This window comes from Halichoerus grypus, chromosome 6, assembly GCF_964656455.1.
Source record: "Halichoerus grypus chromosome 6, mHalGry1.hap1.1, whole genome shotgun sequence".
NCBI classification, from domain to species: Eukaryota; Metazoa; Chordata; class Mammalia; order Carnivora; family Phocidae; genus Halichoerus; species Halichoerus grypus.
Window position 1 is genome coordinate 100,721,919 of NC_135717.1, and position 16,056 is coordinate 100,737,974.

The 16,056-nt window shown below is 37.8% G+C and overlaps 1 protein-coding gene across 4 annotated transcripts in view; it reads left to right on the plus strand.

Moving 5' to 3' along the window:
• BMAL2 (basic helix-loop-helix ARNT like 2) overlaps positions 1–16,056 on the plus strand; it is a 101,618-nt gene that overhangs the window by 68,970 nt on the left and 16,592 nt on the right. For all 4 annotated transcript variants that reach the window (XM_036080214.2, XM_036080218.2, XM_036080217.2 and 1 more), the window contains 3 exons: positions 14,125–14,365; positions 14,720–14,826; positions 14,957–15,107. In XM_036080214.2, the coding sequence (XP_035936107.1) occupies positions 14,125–14,365; positions 14,720–14,826; positions 14,957–15,107 (499 nt within the window). The remainder of the gene's footprint in view (positions 1–14,124; positions 14,366–14,719; positions 14,827–14,956; positions 15,108–16,056) is intronic.

The window sequence follows — 16,056 nt, forward strand, 5'->3', positions numbered from 1 at the left end:
CTCAAAAAAAACAAGAAAAATCTTAATCTCACCTTACACCTAAAAGAATGAGAAAAAGACAAGCCCAAGGTGAGTAGAGAAAGGAAATAATGAAAAGCAGAGCAGAAATAAATTAAATAAAGACTAAAAAATCCAGAAAAGGTAAAACCAAGAGCTAGTTCTTTGAGAAGATAAACAAAATTCATAAGCCTTAAGCCAAACTCATCAAAAAGAGGACCCAAATAAAATCAGAAATGAGAGAGAAGTAATTGCCAACACCACAGAAATACAAAGGGTTATAAGAGACTACTATGAAAAACAATATGCCAACAAATTGGATAACCTAGAAGAAATGGATAAATTCCTAGAAACATACAATCTTCCAAAAGTGAATCAGGAAGAAATAGAAAATCTTAACAGAATAGTTACTGGTAATAAAATAGAATTGGTAATTTAAAGATTTCCAACAAATACAAGTCCAGGATGGATTCACAGGTGAATTCTACCAAATATTTAAAGAGTTAATACCTATTGCCCACAAACTATTCCAAAAAATAGAAGAGAAAGGAACACTTCCCAGTTTATTTGATAAGGCTAGCATTACTCCCATACCAAATCAAGACAAAGACACTACAAAAAAAGAAAACTTCAGGCCATATCTCTGATGAACATAGATGCAAAGTCCTCAGTAAAATATTAACAAACCACATTCAACAATACATTAAAAAGATCATTCTGCATGATCAAGTGGCACTTATTTCAGGGATGCAGGGATGGTTCAATATTTGCAAATCAATGAACTTGATACATCACATTAATGAAGATCAAAATCATGATCGTCTCAATAGATACAGAAAAAGCATTTGACAAAATTCAATATCCATTCATGGGAAAAACTCTCAACAAAGTAGGTTTAAAGGGTACATACCTCAACATAATAAAGGCCATATGTGACAAACCCAGAGCTGACATCATACTTAATGCTGAAAACTCGAGAGCTTTTTCTCCAGGATCAGGAGCAAGGATATTCTACTCTTGTCACTTTTATTCAATATCGTACTGGGAGTCTTAACCACAACTATCAGATAAGAAAAAGAAAAGGTATTTGAATTGGCCAGGAGGAAGTAAAATGGTCACTTTTGCAGATGACATGATACTAGACATAGAAAACTCTCCCAAAAGACTACTAGAATTGATAAATGAATTTAGTAAAGTTGCAGGATACAAAATTTATATACAGAAATTTGTAGTGTTTCTATACACTAATAACAAAGTAGAAGAGAGTAGAATTAAGCAAACAATTCCATTTATAATTGCACACAAAAGATTAAAATACCTAGGAATAAACTTAACCAAGGAGGGGGCACCTGGGTGGCTCAGTTGGTTAAGTGACAGCCTTCAGCTCAGGTCATGATCCTGGAGTCCTGGGATCGAGTCCCGCATCAGACTCCCTGCTCAGTGGGGAGTCTGCTTCTCCCTCTGACCCTCCCCCTTCTCATGTGTTCTCTCTCTCTCTCTCTCATTCTCTGTCAAATAAATAAAATCTTAAAAAAACACAAAACTTAACCAAGGAGATGAAAGACCTCTACCTCAAAAACCACAAAACATTGATAAAGGAATTTGAAGGTGACACAAACAAATGGAAAGACATACCATGCTCATAGATTAGAAGAATTGATATTGTTAAAATGTTGATACTCCCTAAAGCAATCTATAGATTCAGTGCAATCCCTGTGAAAATACCAACAGCATTTCCACAGAACTAGAACTAACAATCCTAAAATCGGTATAGAACCATAAAAGACCCGAATAGCCAAAACAATCTTGAGAAAGAACAAAGCTGGAGGTATCACAATATCAAATTTCATGATATACTACAAAGCTATAGTAGTCAAAACAGTATGATCCTGGCACAAAAATAGGAAGAGAGAGGCCAGAAATAAACCCACCCTTATATAGTCAATTAATCTACAACAAAGGAGGCAAGAATATACAACAGGGAAAAGACAGTCTATTGAATAAATGGTGCTGAGAAAACTGGACTGTTACATGCAGAAGAATGAAACTGGACCACTTTCTCACACCACACAGAAAAATAGAATGGATGAAAGACCTAAATGTGAGACCTGAAATCCTAAAAATCCTAGAAGAAAACATAGGCAGTAATCCTTTGAGCATCAGCCTTAACAACAGTTTGGTCTAGATATGTCCCCTCAGGTAAGGGAAACAAAAGCAAAAATAAACTATTTTTATTTTGACTACATCAAAATAAAAAGTTTTTGTACAGTGAAGGAAACCATCAACAAAATGAAAAGACAGCCTACTGAACAAGAGAAGATACTTGCACATGATATATCCAATAAGGGGTTAATATCAAAATATATAAATAACTTACATAATGCAACATCAAAGAAATAATCCAATTTAAAAATGGGCAAAGGACCTGAATAGACCTTTTTCCAAAGACTTAACATGGCCTAGGAATATTAAAAGATGCTCAACATCACTAATCATCAGGGAAATGCAAATCAAAGACACAGTGAAGTATCACCTTACACCTGTTAGAATGGCTAGAGTCAAAAAAACAACTGTTGGTGAGGATTTAGAGAAAAAGGACTGTGCACTTTTGGTGGGAATGTAAATTGCTGCAACTACTTGGATGATAGTATGGAGTTTTCTTGAAAAATTAAAAATAGAAATACCATATCAACCAATAATTCCACTTCTGGATAATTACCCCCCCCCAAAATGAAAACACTAATTTGAAAAAATATATGACCTCTATGTTCATCGCAGAATATATGACCTCTATGTTCATCGCAGCATTATTTACAATAGCCAAGATATAGAAGCAACCCAAGTGTCCATCAGTAGATGAATAGATAAAGAAGTGGTACACACACACTGGAATATTTTATTTATATTCAATTAATTAACATTTAGTGTATTATTAGTTTCAGAGGTAGAGTTCAGTGATTCATCAGTTGTGTATGACACCCAGTGATCATTACATCACATGCCCTCCTTAATGCCTAACACCCAGTTACCCCATCCCCCACCCACACACTGGAATATTACTCAGCTATAAAAAGGATGAGATCTTGACATTGCAACAATATTGCAAGAATATGGATGGATCTAGAGGGTATTATGCTAAGTGAGACAGATAAAGGCAAATACCATAGGATTTCACTTAATATGTGGAATCTAAAAACCAGAACAAATGAATAAACAAAGAGCAGAAACAGACCCATCAATACAGAGAACAAACTGATAGTTGCCAGAGGGAAGGTGGGGAGCGGGAAATGGACAAAATGGGTGAAGGGGAGTGGGAGATACAGGCTTCCAGTTATGGAATGAGTAAATCATAGGGATAAAAGGTACAGCATAGGGAATATAGTAATATTGTTACAGTGTTGTATGGCAGCTACACTTGTGGGAAGCATAACAGATAGATCTGTCATGTCCCTATGTTGTACACCCAAAACTAACATAACATTATGTATCAACTACAATTAAAAAGATCTTCAGATTAATTTGTCTTTCCTTCTGGGAAGAGAAGCGTTTCCATATGGTCTTACGTAGTACTGGTATTTTAGTCATGTCTTTGTCTTGGTGCATGGTTAGTGCCCAGTGTCACCATGTTTTACTTCTGTAAAACTTGACTTCACCCTCCACTCCCTGCTCTACCATCTTACTCTTTGCTTCTAAACTTGGCAGCCTCACAGCTTTCTCAATCTCTCTGTTCTTTTTGAGAACCACTGCTTTAGACTCTTCTGTCAAGTAGGAGATTATCTGGGAGCAGAAGAGGAGGAAAGAGCAAGGAGAGTGGAGGAGAACAGATGTCCTGGGCAGCAGTGCCCAAGACTGGTGCTGAAATTCTGTTGGTGGAGATTCTCCTCCACTTGCATTTTCTCATAGTTTCTATCATAATCTTGGTTTTAGAAAACGCTGCATATTTGCTACACTTAAGTAACACTGGTAGAGACCAGCATGATATCATTGCCGGCACAGTAGTCTCTAATTAGATTTTCATCAGTCAATAATTACTTACTGAGTACCTACTATGTGCTAGGCACCATACCAAATGCAAAGGGTACACTGGAGACAGGCGGTCAAATCATTGCTCTAGTGAACATTATATCATAGTGACAGGAGGCAGCCCGTCAACATGTAAATTAATAAATATTTTAGGTAGTAGAACGTGCAAAGAAGTCAATAAAAGGGAGGAATGAGGACAGGGACTAGGAAGAGGTAATTACTTTAGAATACTCAGAGAATGTCTCTCTAAGGTGACATTTGATCTGAGACCTGAATAAGGAGGCAGCTATGTACAACTCCCTGGGAAGAAATTCCTGACAGAAAGACAAGTGTGAAGACCTTGAGGTATGAAAAACTTGGCATTTGGGGGCACTTGGCAAAGAACAGTGTGACTGGATCTTACATACGGGAGATAGCGATAGGAAGGGAGGCAGCTGAGGCCACATTTGTAGGTCCACATGGGCTAGGGACAGTGGTGTGCTGGTCAGTGGTTAACAACCAGCTCCGAGCACAGTTTTGATATGAATGTTGGTTGGCATTTTCCTTTACATTAATAAGATGAAAGTGAAATCATGAAGACTCAGTGTCAGAACTTCATTTTTTAAATATTAGTGACTTTGCTGAAATCATTTTTTAATATTAGAGGATTATTTGCTCAATTTTTGTGCTATTTACCATATAACAACTATAGGCACCGTGCTTTTAAGTTTAATCTTCATTATTAATATTTTGTCCATTGTTTTCATAGGCATAGACAACCAGGAAAGAAAATAAACAATAGGTCAAGCCCTGATTTGTAGCTGTGCTGATTTCTGTGGCATAAGTAGTCACACTTTTACCAACATGAAGCCACTGAACATAGAATAGGGAAGGGGATGCACAATAACACACCATTATATGGTATTGTATTCAAAAAATATTTTTCAGTGAGTACTTATTAACTACACACTATGGGCCAAACACTATTCCATATGCTGGGGCCAAAGCAATGAACAAAACAAAACCTTTGCTGATGGTAATAAGTGCTATGAAGAAAAAGAAAATAGAACAAGTTAGATTTAGAACCAGACCTTCAAGTCACTGTTTCATAATGTATTAAAACATGGTTTTTAAAATAATGAAGCTTCATTAAACAAGATGTATAATTTTTAAAGAACAAGTTTTACCGTTAATAAAATTTAATTTTATAATAAATAAATAAATAAAAAATAATAAGTAAATAAAAATAAAAAAATTAATAAAATTTATTCTTAAAATGTTTTCATCTTTTTTCTCTATTTTTAATTTTAGTTTTGTGTTTTATAATACACATATTTGTATAAGTTGATATATAAAATGTATGCACATGAAGGGTGCTTACATTTTTTTTATAGCATGCAAAATAAAAAATGTTTCAAGGCCATTGCTTTAGAGATTAGAAAAATAAAAAGAAGCCTCTGATATGCCCCTAGGAACATCTCTGCATTTTTAGTAGACTCCCCCCCACCCCCCCAAACCTGATAGTAAGGAAGAATGTTCTGTGTTGTATTAGGCCCAATGGGAGCTAAGAGACCGTGTCCATCACTACAGTAGATTATGAAATACCAAATTAGACACCCTGAGTATGCTCCCTTCCCCTTAGGACCTCATATTAACACCACAGGAGAGCCGAGACATGTAGACCAGCTGGGAGAACCTTAAACAGTTCAAGGGATCTGTTCCCTAACAAGGCAGACTCTACAGCACCATCAGTGGTAACATGAAAGACTTAAGAGGGCAAGTTGATGACTTGCTTCACCATAACAAACATTTAATCCTGAATTGAGAAGTGCCATTATGGAAGAGAAGATTGAGTCTGTCAAGCCTAGGACTCCGGCACCCACCCAGATGGCCCTGGAGGTTTACCGGCCTTAGATCTCCAAAACAGAATACCAGCAGCAGCACTAGGCCATCCCGCTGGAAGGAATGGAGAATGAAAGCCTGTTGGCAGATCCAGAATCATTAGAACACAGGCAACCCTTCTTTCCAGGATATCTTCCCTAACACCCTTCTCTCTCTGCTGGGTTAAGTCCCAGGTGCCCACTTTTGGTAGGTAACCTATTAATAATCCTGAGCTCTTTGCTGCACTGTATCAAAATTATGTTTTTATATTTGTGTCCCACATTAGAAAGAGAGTTTCATTGGTTTCTGTGGTGCCTGACATACTGTAGACACTCAGACATTTACTGAAAGCGTAAGTGACCATCCTCTTGTCTTTTTTTCTGGATTGACCACAGAAGTGCTCTCAGATCCACAAGAACAATGAAGAATCCAGTGAATTAATCTACATCATGATGTTTTTGTTTCACCCAAAATGCAATTTAAACATTTTCAAAGATTTGATCCCAAGAAGTTTCTGTCGTGAGAGTGGGGCCCTCATGATGTTGTTAGTGCCCTTATAAGAAGAGACAGCAGAGTTTATTACTCATATAGTGAGGTGGTCACTGTCTACAAGCCAGGACGAGACTCTCACCAGAACTACAAGTCACAGATCGGTGGGAGGACTCTCTCTTGTCTAGGTTCCTCTGTCACCTTAGATTTTTTTATTTCAGCTTTTGTGGAATTCTAGGACGCACACAACTGACTATCTACATTCTTGGAGGACTTTTCTTAAATAAGGGAGCCCAAATAAGTCACAGATAGTAATCTTGGAAGAATGATACTTTCTGTGTCTAGTCTTTTAACCCTTTGCAAAGCTACGAAAAGGAAAGTAAGATGTCCTCCCTGAACTGCATTAGTACCGTTACAGTATTTTGTAAATATTGAATCTTAAGCAAAAACACATGTGTCTAGTCATAGATTAAAAAAAATTCCAAGCAGCATTTTTGAAGGATGTAATAATCACACTTTAGTCTTTCTACATGGTTTCTAAATGGAATTTTTTATTATAAGTTAGAAATTTATAGAAGAAGCAGAGAAGATTTTTTTTCTTTTTAAATAAATATTGATAACCTTACTGGAAAAATGTATTTCAAGTGGTAAAGCTAATTCATACTTTAATTTCATGATGAGCTAAAGGAACTGGCATATTTTTAAGTCCCTCCAGGGCTCCAAGTTCTCATATTAGGCTTTGCCTCCCAACAGCCATGCTGGTGGTCAGACTTTAGGACAGAGTAGAAGGAGCCTGGACTCTGAATTCGATAGGGTTTTTTTTTTTAATGTTATTTATTTGAGAGTGAGTGAGCACGAGTGGGGGGGAGGGACAGAAGGAGAGGGAGAAGGGAGAAGCAGACTCCCCACTGAGCAGGGAGCCCGACGCTGGGGTGGGTGGGGGGGAGGGTGCAGGATCAGGACCTGATGACCTGACCTGAAGGCAGATGTTTAACCAACTGAGCCACCCAGGTGCCCCTCGATAGGGTTTTAACATGTCTGCTGCTTAACAACTGTGCAACTGGAAGCAAATTCCTCTCAATATATGGAAAATGGGTGTTATGGACTAAATTTCCCCAAAATTCACATGTTGAAGCCCTAACTTCCAATGTGACTCTATCTAGAGATGGGCCTTTAAAGAGGTAATTAAGGTCAAATGAGGTCATGGAGTAGATCCCTAACCCAGTATGACCGGTCTTCTCATAAGAAGAGGGGGCCTGGGTGGCTCAGTTGGTTAAGCGTCTGACTCTTGATTTCAGCTCAGGTCATGATCTCAGGGTCCTGGGATCGAGCCCCGTGTCAGGCTCTGCACTCAGTGGGGAGTTTACTTGGGATCCTCCCTCTCCTTCTGCCCTTCCCCCTCGCTCGTGCTCTCTCTCAAATAAATAAATCTTTAAAAAAAAAAGAAAAAGAAGAGGAAGAGCCACTAGGGATGCAGACACACAAAGAGGTCACATGGGGACAGTGAGAAGTCAGACATCTATAAGGCAAAGAGAGAGGTCTCAGAGACACCAAACCCGCCAACACTTTTGCCTCCAGAACTGAGAGAAAATAAATTTCTATTGTTTAAGCCCAGTCTGTGTATTTTGCTATCACAGCCCTAGCAGACTGATACACTAGGTATAATAATAATACCACCTCATGGGAGTTAGAATTACACGTGGCTAACGCAGTGCTTGGCTCCTAGTAAGCACTCAATAAATGGAAGCCCTTATCTGTGGCTCAGAAAGAAAAGAAGGAAAAAAATAAAATAAAATTTGCTTCTTCAGCAAGAAAATCAGTGATTATTTAAAAGCATATGCCAAGCACTTTGAGTAAATACCTAATTTAATCTGAATAACAATCCTGTGTAAACCGTCCTTATCTTGCACCTGAGGAAACAGGTGCCAAAAAAAAAAAAAAAAAGAAAGGTTATGTAATTGGTCTAAAGTCACCTAGAAAGTGGCAGAATCAGAAATATGGCTTTAAAATCTGTATTCTTTCCACTATGCCATACCACCTACTAAAGCAGCTTCCTAGATGCCAAAAGGTTACTAATGAAAGAGACCCATTCTGGATGATTTCGGCAGCAGACACACAGCAAGGGGGCTGGCTTTTGGGGTAGGAATGTATTCCTGCCCACACACGGATGTTCACTCCCACGTCAAGCTGGGCCACACAGATGCCTGAGTCAAATAGCTTTTCAAAAAAGACTTTTTAATCTGCTCAAGCACTTGAACCAAATATTCACTTTATACTCCAGAGCTCCGTGCCAAAGGCATACGGCCAGTTGGGCCGAAGAAATGGTAAGGGCGTGTGTTAACAATCAGGGTGGCCTTTCCTTGCAGTGCCTGATTTGAGGACAACTGCCTGTGGACAGACATGTAGACAGACCGCTGGGCCGGGGTAAGGTAACTGCGAAATTGAACCCTGATTGGCCACATGGATGGGTTCCCGCACGTGAGATCATCTTGTATTCTCCGTTAGCCAAGGAGAGTATCAAGGGAAATATTGTAGTTTACATATAGTTGCTCTTAAATGGTCTTGCCAGTAATAATTAGCCAGTAGGATTATGTTTTAAGATGACTCCCTATTAATGACAAAAGCTCGTAGTTAGTAAAGGTGTTTTTCTTATTTACCACGGCAAAGCAGTTATATTTAAATTTTTAAATTATTTTAGAGTAGTTTTAGTTTTACAATGAAAGTGAGAGGGAGGGACAGAGATTTCCCATATACCTCTGCCCCCACACATGCAGAGCCTCCCCCATTACCAATATCTCCCACCAAAATAGTATATTTCTTACGAAGGATGAACCTACACTGACACATCATCATCATCACCCAAAGTCCACCGTTTATCTTAGGGTTCACTCATGATGTTGTACATTCTATGGGTTTCGACAAATGTATAATGACACGTATCTGTCATAATATACAGAGTAGTCTCACTGCATTAAAATCCACTGTGCTCTGCCTATTCATCTCCCCCGCCACCTCCCCTGCTAACCATTCATCTCTTATCTCCATAGTTTTGTTTTAGTTACGCTTAAATTTAAGAGACTAGAAAACAGCCCTTTTTATGCTAATTGAAACTGAACTTACAATTTATGGAAAAGCCATTTCTCAAGATTGGCCATGAATCCCTCAAGTGGGATTTCATCATACTGTTCTGATTTTGTATGTTTGAGATTTTCCATAATAAAAAGTTTAAAAATAAACAAGATTGACATTAAAAAAATTATTTCTGCTCTGATTCTTACATGAATGTTATAGATTCAAACTTTGAAAAAGCTTCTAAGATAGGGATAAAATTACTCTGTATCTCTACTTGTGAAATCAAGGGCTGATGAAGGATGGATGACTACTACCAAATGTCTTGGGTGTTTCTCAAATTTATCTTAATGAGATCATCAGTAATACAGTAGTACACCCAGAATCCCTTTGGTTCCCTGTGCAAGTGTGGCAGATGCTGTCAGTACACCATGACCTATCCTCTTAGCACCTACCACTTGAAGGGATGCCACCTTGTTTCCAATGTCCAACCTCCATGACTCTGCTAGACCTTCTCTCTTCTTTAGAGATTGTTCTGCCTACATTAGCTAGGGGCAGACCTCAAGTCCTTGGGAATCAGTGCTCCCTGTGAGCATCCCTCATCCACTGCCTGAAGGGAGCTGATGGATAAACATCCTAACTCTCTTTTTCTTCAGATTACTTAGTTCTGAGGCTCTTGTTCTACATTTTTTTCCCAGAAGGCCCCCCACCCAGATATAACATTGATTTTCCAAAGTGACAACTTGTTGGAGAACCTATCCTTTATCAGCTTCCTTCTCTTCCCTGTCTCATTTCACTTCCCTACTAGTATTCCTGGGATCCCCTCTCAAATATGCTTCTTATACCTGAATCCTTGTCTCAAGATCTGCTTCTGTGAGAATTCAAACCAAGCAAGATACCAAATTGAGAGACCTAGCCCTCAACCTGAAGAAAAATTTCATGAAGGATTTTGAAAAGATGTCCTATAAATGAAGGCAGTGTTTGGGTTAACATAAATTTTTCCCCCTTTCCAAAAATCACAGAGTCGGTTATACTTGAATCTACCCTGTGGAGCTGATGTAAACAGTTTGGTAAGGATTGGGGCCCATGACCCCAATATTTAGGTAAAAATCTAAAGAATTCTTTTTTTAAAATGATTTATTTATTTTAGAGAGAGAGCATGTGAAGGGAGGGGCGTGGCGGGGGGGAGAGAATTCAAGCAGACTCCTGGCTGAGTGTGGAGCCTGACACAGGGCTCGAACTCATGACCCTGAGATCATGACCTAAGCTGAAATCAAGAGTTGAATGCTTAACCGACTGAGCCACCCAGCTGCCCCTAAGAATTCTTGAGATAAGAGGTATCATATGGGATTTAAAAAAGCCTAAGACAATTGATCAAATGGATTGCAGTGGATGGAATCACATAACCCCAACTAAAAATCTGCCAACTGAATAAATGTTCGCAGTGAGAATTGTGAGACAGATTAAATTGGAAATTTGGTTGGCAACCGTGTTATTAGAGAAGAATCAGAGTAAAATGCTAGGTTTTTGTGATGAGATTCCATATGAATGTGAAACTTTTTAAATCTACATTTTTAGTTGAAAAGAACATTTTTAGTCAGTATCATTTGTAAATTTGCAAGCAAGTGCATCAGAAATGCCAAACTCAGTGTATAAGCTTTTTGACTTTTGACTGCTATCTAGTTTTAATATGAATGAAAACCTTGTATTTACCATTTATCCCAATTTTAATTCCCTTAAGGTATCTTGGATGTTGTAAAGAAAGGAATCTGGTGGGACTCCCAGTTTTCCTATTTAACTACCTGGGTTGATTATGGTGCCAATAAACAGAATAGGGAGTAAGTGATATAAATGTGATTTGGCTGCATAATATTCCATAGCATACATATACCACATCTTCCTTATCCATTCATCTATTGATGGACTCGTAGGTTGCTTCCATATCTTGGCTATTGTAAGTAATGCTACAATAAACATAGGGGTACATATATCCTTTCAAATAAGTATTTTGATTTTCTTTGGGTAAACACCCAGTAGTGGAATTATTGTATCTATTTTTAAGTTTTTGAAGAACATACTGTTTTCTAAAGGGGTTGTACCAATTTGCATTCCCATCAACAGCATATGAGGGTTCCTTTTTCTCCACATCCTTACCAGCACTCGTTATTTCTTATGTTGATTCTAGCCATTCTCACAGGTGATATCTCATTGTGCTTTGGATTTTCATTCCCCTGATGTTTAGTGATGGTGAGCATCTTTTCATGTGTTTGTTGGCCATCTGTATGTCTTCTTTGGAAAATTGTCTATTCGGGTCCTTTGCCCATTTTTAAACTGGGTTTTTTGGTGTGTGTTGAGTTGTAAAAATTCTTTATATATTTTGGATATTAACCTTATTGGATATATCATTTGAAAATATCTTCTCCCATTCAGTAGGTTGCCTTTTTGTTTTACCAATGGTTTCCTTCACCGTGCAAAACCTTTTTAGTTTGGTGTAGTCCCAGTAGTTTATTTTTGCTTTTATTTCTGTGGAATATTACACAGCCATAAAAAAGGATGCGATTGTGCCATTTAAGACAACATGGATGGACCTAGAGGGTATTATGCTAAGTGAAATAAGTCAGACTGAGAAAGACAAATACCATATGATTTCACTAATACACAGAATCTAAAATGAAAGAAGAAATAAAGAGAATTAGAACTGTGAACATAGGACAAACTAATGCTTGCCAGAGGGGAGAGGGTGAGGTTATGGGCAAAATGGGTGAAGGGGAGTGGGAGATACAGGCTTCCAGTTATGGAATGAATAAGTCATGGGAATAAAAGGCGCAGCATAAGGAATATAGTCAATGATATTGTAATAACATTGTAAGGTGACAGATGGTAGCTACACTTGTGAGCATAGCATAATGCTTAAACCTGTTGAATCACTATGTTGTATACCTGAAACTAATGTAACATTGTGTGTCAATTACACTCAAAATTTAAAAAAAAATGCATACGTGTGTGTGTGTGTGTGTGTGTGTGTGTGTGTGTGTGTGTGTGTGTGTGGTTTCGGATTAGAACAGATAATGACATAATTTAAGGCATCTGTGGACCATGGAGAGGGTGATGTCTGTTAGGTGATGAGTGCAATGTCCTATGCATGGTTTACAAGAGCTAACCTATCTGTTCCCTGCTTTATTCTCAAGCCACTTGCCCATCACAGATATGCCTTCAGCCACATGTGACACTCTCTTGGCTCTGGGTTTACGTTGGCTCTTCCCTCTGACTGAAACACCTTTTGTATCCACCCCACTCCATCACAACATGGACAACTCATGTTTAAACACTTTCCAAGATAGAGCACTCACAGCTCCACCCTTTCTGCTATGACTTTGTCATTAACTCTCCATTTCCTGAGACAATGGTGCTGATATAAGAACACCTCACAAGACTATTAAGAAGATTAATTATACACTGAAAGCACTTAAAGCAACACAGCACACAAAGTGTTCAAGTCTTTGCTATGACTGTTAGTTGCTGTCTTATAAAACAGCCCATATCATTTTCTGTTAAATTTTTTTTTTAAGATTTGTTGTAATAACAGCCTTACCAAATAGTGCTGATTTAAAATAATGAATGTTCTGGTCTTTTCTAAATCTTATCACAAACCACTGTTTTCAATAATTTTTACCCAGTTTTTTTTCCCCCTTCTTTTTAACACTTAAGTCAGCTTTGTGTGTGGATTGCCGTAATCTGTATACTGCCAATTTTTTATGCTTGTGTTGTATCTCACTGTTTTAAGAATTTCCTGATATTTGAGCATATGGATTATTTCCAGTTTTTTATTATTTTGATTGGGCCTGTTTGACAAACTTTTTCCTATGAGTTAATTGCTTGAGAGTTTTCTGAAGAGTGAAATTTAATTCAAATTTTATTTTTATACCTTTTATGAATTTCTCCAAATGTTCTCTAAATATTGTTATAAATCTATTATAACCATAGCTGTCTATTCACCATTATAAGTGCTAACATAAGGAACTTAAGAATTTATGTGTAATTAACTGTCCTTTATGAATTTTTGAATATGAATTATACCAAAAATTACTAAGCTAAAAATAGTACCTTTGTGGCTAAGGGCAAGGATGCTTAAAGTTTAACTTTTTCTAACAAATAGGAATTACTGTAATTTTAAAAACTGGCTTGGAAATATATTAAGCCCTAGGCCTCTTTAAACCTAAATTAAAGCAATCTTTTATCTTTTTACTGTAGTATGTATAATTTAGTTTATGAGAAAAATAATCCGTTAAGAATAAGGTTGTTAAGGGGCATCTGGGGCACTTGGGTGGCTCAGTCTTTGGGCATCTGCCTTCAGCTCAGGTCATGATCCCAGAGTCCGGGGATCCAGCCCCGCATCGGGCTCCCTGCTCAGCGGGGAGTCTGCTTCTCCCTCTCTGACTCCCCCTGCTTGTGTTCACTCTCTTGCTGTCCCTGTCAAATAAATAAATAAAATCTTAAAAAAAAAAAAAGAATAAGGTCTGTAAATGAAATTGACGATTTCTTTTCAGTGCAATACCTTTCCCCTTTCGTATTTTAGCATGCTTAAAGAATGCTTTATAGCACAATTATAACTATTATAAATGTCAAAGAAATTTAAGAGTTTATTCACAATGACTCAAATGTTTTTCTTTTAAACTTTTGAATTAGATCATAGAAAATTCTGTACTATCCACTGCACTGGTTACTTGAGAAGCTGGCCTCCACATGTTGTTGGAATGGAAGAAGAAAGGGACAATAAGAAAGACAGTAGTAATTTTAACTGCCTTGTTGCCATTGGAAGATTACATCCATATATTGTCCCACAGAACAGTGGAGAGATTAAAGTGAAACCAACTGAATTTATAACCCGGTTTGCAATGAATGGAAAATTTGTCTATGTGGACCAAAGGTGAACATTTATATGCCATAATGATTAGAGTTCAATGGGATACCTAAGGCTATTAAAGATGTGCCTCGTAGCACTGCTGGATAAAACTTGGAATAATATTTTTTAAGCCAGTAGTGCAGAAACTGAACACGGTCTGTGGCCACAATTTTACTGAATGGGAGAAGAGCATACCCTGGACTGGGTGGGTGTCCATTCTATTTTGTACCTCTAGTCTGGGTCTTGGGCAGCCAAAGGATCCCAGGGTTATTCATCCCCCTGTCCACTCTCCTACTATCCTGACCATATATGGACCTACAGTACTCTGGAAGGGATTGCATTCACCAATCTGAAGTTTATTTTCAATTTTAAAACCAGGGCAACAGCAATTTTAGGATATCTGCCTCAGGAACTTTTGGGAACTTCTTGTTATGAATATTTTCATCAAGATGACCATAGTAATTTGACTGACAAGCACAAAGCAGGTATGCATTGAATGGGGTAATTTGGGAGTTCTTTTTAATTACAGCCTCAACTCATTTCTCATTCCTGTGAAATCTGAAACTTTTATGTAGTGGCAGACTATTATGCTGATTATTATCTTTTCTTGTTAAGTTCTACAGAGTAAAGAGAAAATATTTACAGATTCATACAAGTTCAGAAAGAAAGATGGCTCTTTTGTAACTTTAAAAAGCCAGTGGTTTAGTTTCACAAATCCTTGGACCAAAGAACTGGAGTATATTGTGTCTGTCAACACGTTAGTTTTGTAAGTAATTTTTTATGTTGTTAAGACCTTTATGTTAATTTTAAATGAGTGTCTTTTCTCATCTTGCTAAACCATTAAAGTTGTATGATCATCTGGCTTTATAACTTGAGTATATATTATTTTGTAATTCATTCACTGTTCACTGGTGTTACTTCTCAGAATTAAGCTGTAAGTTTTCCCTTTTGTAATAAATTTCTTTTTGCTTGGCATTAAAGGTGATAGTAAATGTATTCACTCAAGCTCCTCCTTCCTACCCTTCATGGTGGCCTTGTCTTGTCCCTCCACTAAATGATATAGTTGTAATTTAAAACTATATATCATTGTAAGAAATGTTTTGTCCTGCATATCATTTTTGCATGCACATCTTCTAAGCCTGGGATACCACATGTGCTTGTGTGGGAATATTTGGCTGAGGGAATAAGCAGAAATCCAGCCTAAGCCCTGCTTGCCAAGCCCTAGCTGTGGCTGTGTCAGCCAGCCTGAAAGAAGACCCAATTTTTCCTGATTTGCTTAATAGGCTAACATAGCCCATTCTAAGTAGTATTAGCTTTCTGTAAGTTTTTCTTTGTAATTGTTGTAAGGTTGCATCAAACCAATTCTATTTCCTGATCTATAGTTTTTTATTTTTTTTTTTATTTTTTTTTTAAAGATTTTTATTTATTTGAGACAGAGAGAATGAGAGAGAGAGAGAGAGCACATGAGAGGGGGGAGGGTCAGAGGGAGAAGCAGGCTCCCTGCCGAGCAGGGAGCCCGATGCGGGACTCGATCCAGGGACTCCAGGATCATGACCTGAGCCGAAGGCAGTCGCTTAACCAACTGAGCCACCCAGGCGCCCGATTTCCTGATCTATAGTTTTTTAAAAAGGCCCCCAAGGCTTGGCATCTCCAGCAGTATCCCCTGTTAATCATTCTAATAATCCTTGCCTTCTTATCATTAATATACAAACTGA